Genomic DNA, 12,008 nt, shown 5'->3' with positions numbered 1-12,008 from the left:
TGACACTGTGTTCTGGGATATAAAATCATACACTGGTTAGTATGCTATGATTTTTTTTATCGTATTTGCCTTTATTAGATAGTTCAAAGTTGAGAGAGACAGAAAAGACTGGAAGAAAGGAAGGGATGACATGTGACAAAGGTCCTGGGCCGGGTTTGAACCCAGGTGTGAGCGCGTATGTGCATATGCGTGTGCCCGCGTGTCGGGGGAGGGTGGCGGGGGGCAGCAGAGAGAAGGCAGCAGTACAATACATATTCAGTACAAGGTATCCAACCAATTCAACAATTAATACATGAGTCAATACTACACTATACAGCGTAAAACCGTAGGTATGCACGAACAGCTAAAACCTATACCTAAATTAGTCAAAATCAATCGGGCTTAAAAACCACATGTTCTCCTAACCCAGTCACAATTACCCTAGCAATGCATGAACAACTAAAACAAACAAGATGGGTATTTAGGACCTACTTCAACTCAGTCGATTTCTTTATAATTGGTGCTTCTTATTTTGAAGAAGCTAAAGTGGTGTTTCCTGCCTTTGAACAGTCAGGGTGGGCAACCCCACTTAGAGTAAAATCTTTATTGGTTTCAAATGAAAAGTTTGAAAGATCTTGAAAAGTCCTTGGCTTTTTGTTCAAGTATCTATTTTTGTAATTGTTTGGGAAAAAAAGTGCTTATTGGAGTCAAGGGTAGAGTCTGGTTTAAAGACAAGAAAGCCAAGGTATTCTTCTCCCTTTGAAGCTGCTAAAGTGCTGTGTCCTCACTGCTGAATGGTGAGGTTAGGCCACCCCAACATAGAATTAAATTTTTATTGGTTTCAAATGAAACATTCAGAGTTGCATATTCTACATGCTGGTTCAGAGGCCTTTCCATCTCACCAAGAAAAACTTTCTGGGGGGTGAGCACTGACCTCCAGGATAATATAGTTCTTCAAAAATTCATAATAAATCAATTTACAAGACACTAACACCCCTCGGGTCTTGAAATCGCACCCTGAACTCTCAACGGCTAACGTCCGATAGATTGATGTCTAACTTCATCCATCAGTTTTGATTTGCCAGAACATGAATGAGTCTAGGCCAGCTGAGCGTCTTTTGTGAGCGGGAACACCAGTCCCATGGAAACAATGGCTCGCTCTGAGAGGACGGCCCCCTGGGAGCGGGGTGTGTGTGTGTGTGTGTGTGTGTGAGTGTGTGTGTAGGGGTCTGTTTGCATGACTGAGGCAGGCTCACTCGCCTCCAGGCACACTTGGCTGGCAGTGAGAGGATCCCCAGGGAACCGTATCATGTTCTGAGAAACATAAGGCAGCGCCACACGGCATCTACCTGCACTGAACACACACATCTACTGTCAATGAATCAATGAATCAATGAATGAAGGAATATTTATCTCTGTGTCTTGTCTACCTGACCCATCCCTTGCAGAATTATTAGAAAAAACATATTAATTTATGACTTCCTCTTGCATTATTTTACATTCACAATGGGTAAAAGTAAAAGAAAGAATAGAGAAGAAAGATCAATGCCTGTTTCCTCTCACTCTTTCAATAAAAATGCAAATATCTTATTGTCAAAGAGCCATTTCAGTTTATCTGCTTCACATAACCAAAACAAATCTGAGTTTTTACGCTTCTTGAACACTTTAACGTGTAAATCATAATATAAAAGACAGTAGAACACAAAATGAAATTCTCAATTCCATGACCATTCTCATGCTCAATAGGCCCTTTTCACGTCGTCATGGTAACAGCTTCCACATTGAGAAACCGGCGCATGACAACTTTCCTTTTGTAACTTTTTTTTTGACAAACCAATCCAATCAAAGACAACAAAAACAACTAAATTTGAATGGCTACTAGCACTAGATACATAATGTAACAATGTTATGCAAATTAGGTGATTAACTGCCGAGCGATGACATCAGACGAGGAGAAACTGAAGCTAAAAACTCTCCTTAATAATCGAAGAAGGAACTTTAGGCAAAGAACTTTCTCTAGTTTAGATCCAGGTGTCAACAAAAATAGTCTTTGTACTTCACCGATGTTATTTTTGGGCAGGTTGTGGAGCGATTAGCAATTATTAACAGGAAGTTATAATAATGCACCTGTTTCTCAATGTGGAAACTGTTACCATGACGATGTGAAAAGGGCCTATTTCATTACGATGACAACGGTAACAAAGCCGCTCTTCCTCTCTAGTGCCCCGATAGTGACGATACTCTTTGGCAGTGATGAATAAATGTATTTTCACAGGCGTATTCCTTTTTTAATTAAGACAAAAAGTTCAGAGTTTTGGCTCATGAAATATATCCTCTATTTTCTCTGATGCTCTGCTACTCTACAGTTTGTTTGATGGTAGCAGTGTCTCCTGTACATTTACTTTGAGATATGAAGTGCATCCCAAGCTCTGCGACTTTTCTTGTCCGTGCACCTCTTACAGGAAGAGTCCCATTCAGACATCTTCCTGGCTGTCCTGTGTCTCGGGGCGTTAAACCAGTTAAACCAGTTAAACCTGTTCCACAGTGCTTCCATGCTCCCTGTCCACCTAATTTCACACATCTCCCATCTCGTATCACCTGCAGTCACCAATAAAGGGGTAAATTTATGGAATGGACTCCTAGAAAGAACCTCATAGCCCTATTATGAACGGACTCACTGTCAATTGAAGGGGCTGATTGACGTTACAGCGGCTATTTCCTTATGCAATTTGGAAAATCTAAAAGCACTTGTCTGTAGAGAAAGTAAGTCTAGGAAAAGTAATCGAGGGACATTTTGAGAGCTGAGACTAGAGCTGCAATGATTAATCGATTAGTTGTCAACTATTCAATTAATCGCCAACTATTTTGATAATCGGTTTGAGTAATTTTTTTTAAGAAAAATAAGTCAAAATTCTCTGATTCCAGCTTCTTAAATGTGAATATTTTCTGGTTTCTTTACTCCTCTATGACAGTAAACTGAATATCTTTGGGTTGTGGACAAAACAAGACATTTGAGGACGTCATCTTGGGCTTTGGGAAACACTGATCCACATTTTTCACCATTTTCTGACATTTTATAGACCAAACAACTAATCGATTAATCGAGAAAATAATCCACAGATTAATCGACAATGAAAATAATCGTTAGTTGCAGCCCTAGCTGAGACATTTAAATTCTAAAATTTAAATGGGCAACTCAATTGGCTGAGGCACATACCATGTACACATGACCTCATCAGACCTCATCAGCCAAGGACCTTTGTCACATCACACTCCTCTCCCTCTTCATCTTTCCTGTCTCTCTCTACTATCAAATGTCCAATAAATCAGAAATGCCCCCCCCAACAAATCTGAACAGCTGTCAATTGACTGTGGCTTGGCCTTTCTAGTGTTAAGGCAAGGCAGCTTTATTTGTATAGCACATTTCATACACTGAGGCAATTCAAAGTGCTTTACAGAGTAATAAAAAATACAGTAAAGGTAAAAAATGTACAACTAAAAAGTGCAGAAGTACAGACAAGAGATCCACAAGATAAAAGACTTAAAAAGTAAACTAGTGCAGTTCAAATGAAGTGAAATCGAAAGATAAAAGAAAAGACAGTGCAAGAGGATTAGAAAAGTGGAAAGTGCATTAAAATCACATTTAAAAGAAAATAAAAAAGATATAAATAAATAAATATAAGTGTTGCCCTAGATTTCTTAAAAAACCCTGGCGAACAGAAACGTTTTAAGCCCTGATTTAAAAGATTGTAAAGTGGAGGCAGACCTCAGATCAGTTCTGGAAGTTTGTTCCAGGCATGAGGAGCATAAAAACGAAAAGCTGCTTTGCTCTGACCCTGGAACAGTAAGCAGACCAGCTCCTGAAGACCTGAGGGGTCTGGTGGGTTCATAACATTGAAGGAGATCAGAAATGTATTTTGGTCCTAAACCATTAAGTGCTTTATAAACATGCAACAGAATTTTAAACTCAATTCTTTGGCACGCAAGTTTGTCAAGGTCCTGCTTGGACATGAATTCTTTAATACTTGCAATATTTTTAAGGTGATAGTAGACAGATTTCGTAATTGTCTTGATGTGGCTGTTGAAGTTTAGGTCAGAGTCCATAACTACACCAAGATTTCTGACTTGGTTTTTAGTCTCCAGTGAGAGGGATTCAAGGTGTTAAGAGTCATTGTCATTTTTCATGACAAACCCTGAAATCTTTTCCCATGTAAAAGTTAACACAGTGCAAGCCTGTCCGGGCTGCACATGAGCAACAGATTCCCGTTTCCTTTTTTTTTTTTCAGTTCAGTGATCAAAGAGATTTAATTTAGACTAAAGGTCAGGCTAAAAGAAATCCTCTATCCTGCACAAGACTGGAATCACATGTCTGCCACTGTGGACTCCTGCAACAAAGACTATGAAGCACAGTCCCAGACATAGTGGCTTTATCTCAGGAACTCTCCGGAACCTTTACACTATTTTGTTACACTGACTGTATTAAACATTACTAACTTAGTATTAATATTATTATAAATCCTGCTCAGTCAGTCGGTTGCCTCACATGCATCATTTCTCCCTGTCTATATAGTTACATTTGGGTTTTATATGTATGAGCGACTGACAAACAAGCAAATATATTAGGTTACATATTTTCTAATGGATTTCAAAGATGTATATTCCGGATTTACTTTGGTAATTGATGTCATGCTTCAGCTACATGCCTGATGCACCATGTCTAACTCTGACAGATCCTTGATGCGACAGACAATTATTTATTTACTCACAGTGAGACAGTGGAGGGAAAACCCACCTAAATTCAGTTTAGCCAACTTTTGATTTACCGGAATAGAGTTTGGCTGCATTTATAAGGCTGACATAATAGATTCATAGTACACATCAGTGGTTCCCAAACTGAAGTCCAGGGACCCACAGGGGGTCCTTCAGAGCAGTCCAGGGGATCCCCAGAAAAAATAAGCAACAGTTAATATTTCATTTACTTGAAGTTAGCACAGTAAGATGATAAAGGATGACTGTTTTGATCAGGTTTCACTGCTCTCTCCCCAGTAGCTACAGACAATAGTGCAACTCTATACTAAATCATAACAAACAACAAACCTCGCCTCAGATGGGGTTACTTGGGTGTGTGTGTGTGGTAGGGTTAGACCGATATATTGGCCTTTTATTAAATATCAAAAAGAAAAACCCTGCAAAGAAATTCTATTTTCTTTGCACATTTTATTAATTCATTGCATTGTTCAAGAGTGTTTACTGTAATTGAAGTAATGTATATCCCAGAGTTTCCATTGACTAGGTGTGGTGGCTCTCCCTGCCTGAAAGAGCTGCTGACATTTAAAAAATGTCGTCAGTCTGGTTTTCAATGGAGGATTTTAGTATCCCATGATTTCTAAACTCTGTTTCAGAGGCTTTTCCACACTGACAGGAACACTACTATGGGGGAAACACTGAATGTTTGTAAATATTTGGCATTAAAAAATCAAAGTGAAATGTAAAGATACTGAATACTGGCTTTTGGCAGTCTCAATACAAAGACATTGGTATTGGTATCAGCCTTCAAAAAACCCATATCGGTGTTAAGAAAGTACAAAATGAGCAATTATGTCAGAGGAGGATAATGTCTGTTAATGAGGGGGAAAGCATAAATGAATACCTTTCTGGAAGTGACAGGTGATATTTGCTGATGTTGGTGGTTGCTGACAGTTTATTTATCTCTTACATGGACTTTACTCACCGCTGAGTTGGAGCAGTTTAACAGGCACAGCACCAGCAGGACGAACCATCTCCTCTTGTACACTTTGAACGCCAGCAGCTTCTCCAGCTCTCTGTTGGGTTTCCTCTCAGCGACAGAGGGAACTTCTTCAGTTTGCACCTCGGTGGAGGACGCTTCCCCGTCATTCTCCATTAGGATCTCCGACGGGACAAAGTTTCTCGTAACAACAGACTGTAGCACTAATTACCTTGGCATTGCAAAGTTTACGTTGTCAGCCATCAGGTTGGTAAAAAAAAAAAAAACCGGCGTGTAACTTCTAAACTATAAACTCTGAATCCATTGTGTTGTCAGTTTATCCGAAAAATTGAAACCAGAAGGCGGTTTGAGGGTGGGAAGTCGACATTGCTCAACAGCGTCATTGTACAGTACCGAAGATCTTCTACTGAGAAGATGAATCACTCGACCGTTAAAAGGTGTAGTAGTCCGTGTAGGATTTATACAGCTGAAACAAGCCCGCCCCCCTTTTTCAGTGGCCCCGGGTTCCGGAATTAAACTCCCCATTCACTTTCATATCACATTTCTGAAAATCTCAGTATAAAGAGTTTTAAGCTTTTTACAGAACTAACCATCCACCAATAATCATGAACTTATAACAATAGATTCACAAAATATAGGCTATGAAAAACAACAAAAGGCAAGGGCACAAGACTGTGTAGGCTAGATAATGTTTTTTATGAGGGTGTGAACTACTCATCGATTCTCTTTACCTCATTTTCAACAGTGATACTATAATACTGTAAGTGTTACTGATTTGAAATGATTTTTGCCCCTGCAGTCACTCTTCCCATCCATAAAAAAAGATATGTCTGACAGTAAAACAACATTTCTTAACACTGAAGTTGAAATCTGATTGACTGCTGGCCTCTATAAGAATAGTCGTTTCACAATCTCACAGCTCAAGTACCTTATACCCTTAAAACATTATGGCTACGGTAATTTTTTTTTTTTCAAGTTCTGCTTTTTTGTCATCTCAGCTGCATAAATCTACATACATATCCAAGTTTACAAACACAGTGACACAAAATATCATTTTTCCAGGCTCAGGTGTAACAATAATCAAATTCCCTAAGTGGGAAATTTCAGCTCTATTCTACAAATACGTTGATAATGTATGTGGGGACTAAAACAAATGTTGTTTTGCCCCATTATTTACCAGGTTTTGTGATGAAAACATTTTGTCAGCAAATCAGAGATGCGACTAGCTACAAGTCATGCTACATCACATGTATCTCAGCATGTTTGGTCCTGAATTCTGCACACAGATTGCAGCAATACCAATGCATTATGGATTAAGTGTGATTCTGACATCAGCCGCTATTATCGCTGGTTCTGGTATACAAACCTGAAACAAAAGTTCTTTTCTCCAAAACTCCTCAACACAAAAACACACATTTTAGCTCTGGATGTTAATAGAGCCTCTGGTTGGTGTGTAATGAGGTCCAACTAAACCATAGATGTTTTTAAGGGACGGAATTTGCAGCACAACAGAAAGTCTCATTAACCTTTCCATTAACACCTGTAGATAGAGAGCAGATTCCACCTCCTCAAGATGATGTTTGTGGTAACCGGAAACAGAGACAGAGTGAGAGCTCTTTACTTCTTCAGCCTCTCTGGCTGTACGGAACAGAACACTCCTCCCTTCAACATGAATCTGTCTTAGTGCCTGTTGTGTTTTGCTTTTGGCGGAATTGAAACTGAAATTAAATCCTGTAATGAATTTTACAAATATCACAGCAAAACTCTAAGTTATAAAACTAGAAACTGTAATATTCCTGTAGGGATAGGAGATAAAAACATACCATACAGAATGATAAGGTCACTATAAACTCATGATTTTGTTCCACTGACACACTATAAGACCCTATACTATACGAAGGAACATTATAGTGATACCATATGATAACATAAAGTAGAGGGACGTATGACAACATGCCACTCTGGACAGCAGGGTTTGGGGTCAATTGATGAATGAACTCATCAATTCCAGTTCAACTGAGGAATGGGAATGAGGATGCTATACAAATATTACAGCAAAATTATACCACCCTATAGAAATTGTATGTGAATATTATAGTGATACAACAGAATTTGATTTGCAGGAAGCTGAATTTAAATGACATTCTGTGAAATTCCATGTTTCTTTTCTTTACCACATATCTGAGATTACACGTAGTGTTATATATTATCAATAATGATTATCAACAACAACAAATGAAAATGAGCTGAGAATTGATCCTGCATGTAACATGTAATCGCAATACATAGCCTATGTTTTGATTGAATGTATTTGGTTTGTTATTCAATATTGTTATTCAATTCCAGTTCTGTTTCCTTAGAGCTTTATTTGCAAAACATCACAAAGAACATTATTTTTATCCTGAGCCATAGTAGATTTGAAAGCATTATTGTGAAAAATGAATCATATGGGACCTATGAACCTGTTTCTTTGCCCCGCTGTGAGACAGTAAGCTGAGCTACTTTTTACTATATATATATATATATATTTACTGTAAATATGCGTCCTGTCTGCTAGAGCAGAAATGTGTCAAACAAGATATTTGCTAGGCGACTCCAGTGCTGTAACATGTTGCATTGTTTATATTCTGAGGGGAGAAATTATGATAATGAGTAATTTTGTGATTTATGCAAATTTGTAAAACTAAGTAGTCACATGTTTATTAGGGGTTATTAACATAATGTTGTATTGCCTTGCTTAGCTGGATAGAAATTACATTCGACAATAGCCAAAGGGCCCAAAAATGACACACTCACTCACACTAAGCCCCGGAACGTGCATGTGCACCACATCTCATGATAATTTGTCAACCAAAGTCACAAATATGACTTTTTGGTATTTACACCACCCCCTGTTGGCTAATTTAAAAATGCTTTTGAAAACAGGAGAAGCAAATTTGCAGAGAAAGTTCAGCTTTTATGGCAAGTTGTGTGACTGCAGGTCAACCGGTGTGGGAGAAGAAGACCCTGACCTTTGACCTTTTAAAGCAGTTGCATCAGCTCAAAAGGGATTTTATCTGACAGAGAGCTGGAGGACGGCATCTGCTGTCATGCTGCAAAGTTTCATGTCTGTAGTACGAAACATCTCCCAATACAGCTGAGAGACAAGAGCAAACAGATTTACCAATCGATAGATACAGTAGACAGACAGATAGATAGATAGATAGATAGATAGATAGATAGATAGATAGATCGATGGATTGTGAAATATAGACCCTAACTATTTAAGGTTTGTCTTGACATAAACATGTAAAATAAAAAGCATAGGCTGAAAAATGGTATGGTACTTTATGGTATTATCTCTCTCCTATGATGTCATTATAATAATATTCCTATAATATTTCTATAGGGATTTATAGTCTGTGTGTGTCATTCAATAGTGAGTTTATAATAAGTTTTTAACTCTGCTTTTATCATTATAATAATATTCTTACAATATTCTTATAGTGACATAGTATGTCACTACAGGAATACTATGTCACAGTATGGTATTTTTTTTATTTCCTATTGTATCACTATAATAGTCACATAAAATTTCTATAAGGAGTTGACATTTTGCTGTAATATTTGTATAGCATCCTCATAATTTTTAACATTATTTCAGCTTTTTGCAATTGGAGTGACAGCCTAGTTTCAGAATTTCTTTATTTTATTACGACACTCAATATATTATCTTGACTTTCCTCCCCCACACACATTGAAAACAATAAAGTCATCCATGCAGGCCTTTTATTTCCTTAAAATTAATAATGAATGAGACACTCAGTGGAGTCAATATTGAAAATTAGTTGCACTCATTCACATCCCCCCCTTTCCTCCTCCCTTCCTCCCTTCCTCCCTCCCTCCCTCCTGCTGCTCTGCGCATGCCCAGCAGTGCTCCAAGAGTGCTGTTTCGGCCTGTTCCGGGATCGCTCGGGCATTTTCGCCTCTTTGTTTTACTGATAGTGGATTTAACTCGGATTCAACCCAATATCCAGCGGACTGTACTGTTCCCAAACAGGTTAGTTCGCCGAACTTGACTTGTTATTGGCACGTCGCCGCCCTCGGTGTGTCTATCGGTCATTTACGGTCATGATTTGTTTCCCTCCTCCTCATTTTTCGCGTGTGTCTTTCCGCTTGGTGCTATGGGGCATGCTATACGTGTTGTTTTATGTGTCTATGTGCTGGTGTATGGCGGCGCCGGGCCCTGCAGTTGCACACCGGGATGGGGTTTTTTAAGGGAAAAGTGCATTGTAAGGCGGCTTTAACGCTGGCCGTGATGCACACGGGTTCATATACAGGAGAAACGGCTGTGGCAGACGCCTCTTTGGCTGTCTTGTCATAAATAATGCTGTTGTTCCTGTGAGCGGCAGACCAATTCTTCTTTCCCATTGAGCTGGAATGTTCTTGAAAAAAAAAAAAACCCCGTGGTCCACCATTAGGCTAACCTCTTCCTCCTGGCGTCCAAAGTTCAGCGTGTGTGTATGTGTGTGTGCAGATGCATGGGGTTTCGATCAAATCAAAAAGAGAGCGGGGGTAATAGCAGAAAGTTGGTGCATTTTTGTGGAGGGTGGATGTCGCCCCTCGCTAGACTGCAGCAAGCTGTGTGACATTGTGGGGGATCTGTGTGGGGAAGGCAAGGCGTGCAGCGAGCGAGCGAGCAGCCAACAAGTCTGCTCAGTTTTGGTGTTGGGGGGGGAGAGAGAGATGGATCACGTTCAGACAGCATGCAACACGTTTTCCCCGTGATGGACAGGACAAAACAGTGCAGCAGTACAGCCTGGCTCGGGGGGGTTGCCCAACTTTTTCATGTTAAAGACCCCCCCCCTCTACATGCATGCACTTTACACCACAGACCCTCATTTTGAGACCATTTTCATGTTTCTGGTGTGGAAACTGAAACCTCTGAATAGTCATTACACATTCTCTCCCACTGTCTGAGTTCAATTCAGTGCAATAATACTGAAATTAAAGCTGCTCCAGGCACCTTCACGTATAGCAGTGAGAGAGAGGCAGCTGAACTTAAATGCCCTGCCTCATGCGGCGCCTGATGCCTGATGAAGGTCCTTGACCTAAACGCTGCCTCCTAACAAATTAATTTTTGATGTGCAAGTGCAGACGGTGTGTGGGTGTTTTTTTTTTTCTCTATTTTTGTTCACTTCAAACCCCAGAAAATCCTGTAACGTGTCGTGTTGTCAGTGAGCTGCTCACATCACACTCCTGTTTATCAGTCTGTGATGCTTTAAGGAAACCAAAGAGATGAGAGAGGGAAGAGCTCTAATGTTGGTGAGTCCAGCTTTCTCTGGACACGGAGCGCTGCTCACTGCTGTGTAGCCGACAGTTTAAGTTTTGATTTGTCACTTCCTGTGGAGGGAGAAGCGCACCGACCCGACGCTATAATTTAATTTGGGCAAAGCTACGGCGTCTCAATTAGACGGAATGGGATCTTCTCTGTTGCAGACCCACAATCTGATTTTGGCTCATAAAACAGTTGTATTTTTGCATTAAAACCTTGTGTAGCTTTAAACTGAGCCTCATTTTGCTGTGGCCCCCTGGAAACCCTCTCCAGCCCCCCCGCCGGTGTATTTGGACCCCAGTTTTGGGGCTCACTGGCCTGACGGGTGGTTCTTGGCTGGCTGAATGTTACTTGGCCTTTACCCAGCGGATCCCATATGATATGGCTGTTGCATAAGACAGCACATACTAGCCAAGCATCAACTTTCATGTTGGCATTCTGCTTGCTTTGCAGGCAAACTCAAGACATTGCAACTTTTCTAGGCAGCTGGCTCCTGACCCTAAACCGGATAACGTTTAATGAGCTATCATACATTTATAGCAACATTTCTGCAGAATTGGTGGTGCATAATGAATATGAAAGATGTAGGGGATGTGTATCTTAACCTATCACATCAAAACACGCATCAAAGCTGTGCAAACGATGCTAATGAGGAAATCATGTATGTTTATTCATCTCACAGGTCGACTGTCTGGTTTAGTCCTGGCGTATCAGAGCAGCACATCCACATCACACAGTCCGACCAATAGAAAGATTCCACATGAACGTGTTGATTGCCTGTTGAGGCCGGGACGGCCCATTTAAACTCTCAAGGGAGTTACAGTGCATATGTGTCACAGCTACAGTCAGAATGTGTAGTGGTCGTTCGATTAAAAAGCTGTAGAATATTCAGGAGTGTGATCAGGATCACAGAAAAAAGCCAGAAAAAAGTCCCATTCATTAGATATGAATGGGAGTTGTGCTGGGCAG

The 12,008-nt window shown here is 40.0% G+C and overlaps 2 protein-coding genes across 2 annotated transcripts in view; one reads left to right on the top strand and one right to left on the bottom strand.

Annotated features, from left to right (window-relative positions):
- slc49a3 (solute carrier family 49 member 3) overlaps positions 1-6,103 on the bottom strand; it is a 30,202-nt gene extending 24,099 nt beyond the window's left edge. Inside the window, exon 1 of the mRNA XM_071528324.1 lies at positions 5,711-6,103. Coding sequence (XP_071384425.1) covers positions 5,711-5,881 — 171 coding nt within the window. The 5' untranslated portion in view covers positions 5,882-6,103. The remainder of the gene's footprint in view (positions 1-5,710) is intronic.
- Positions 6,104-9,670: 3,567 nt separating this feature from the next.
- LOC139651426 (polycomb group RING finger protein 3) overlaps positions 9,671-12,008 on the top strand; it is a 65,033-nt gene continuing 62,695 nt past the window's right edge. The window contains exon 1 of the mRNA XM_071528326.1: positions 9,671-9,764. The gene's annotated coding sequence lies outside the window, so the exon portion shown is untranslated. The remainder of the gene's footprint in view (positions 9,765-12,008) is intronic.

Source organism: Centroberyx affinis, unplaced genomic scaffold (assembly GCF_046629955.1).
Source record: "Centroberyx affinis isolate AG114_WGS23_722 - 3 ecotype Tasmania unplaced genomic scaffold, CSIRO-AGI_Caff_v1 ptg001660l_1, whole genome shotgun sequence".
NCBI classification, from domain to species: domain Eukaryota; kingdom Metazoa; phylum Chordata; class Actinopteri; order Beryciformes; family Berycidae; genus Centroberyx; species Centroberyx affinis.
This window is presented reverse-complemented; position numbering and strand designations above follow the sequence as displayed.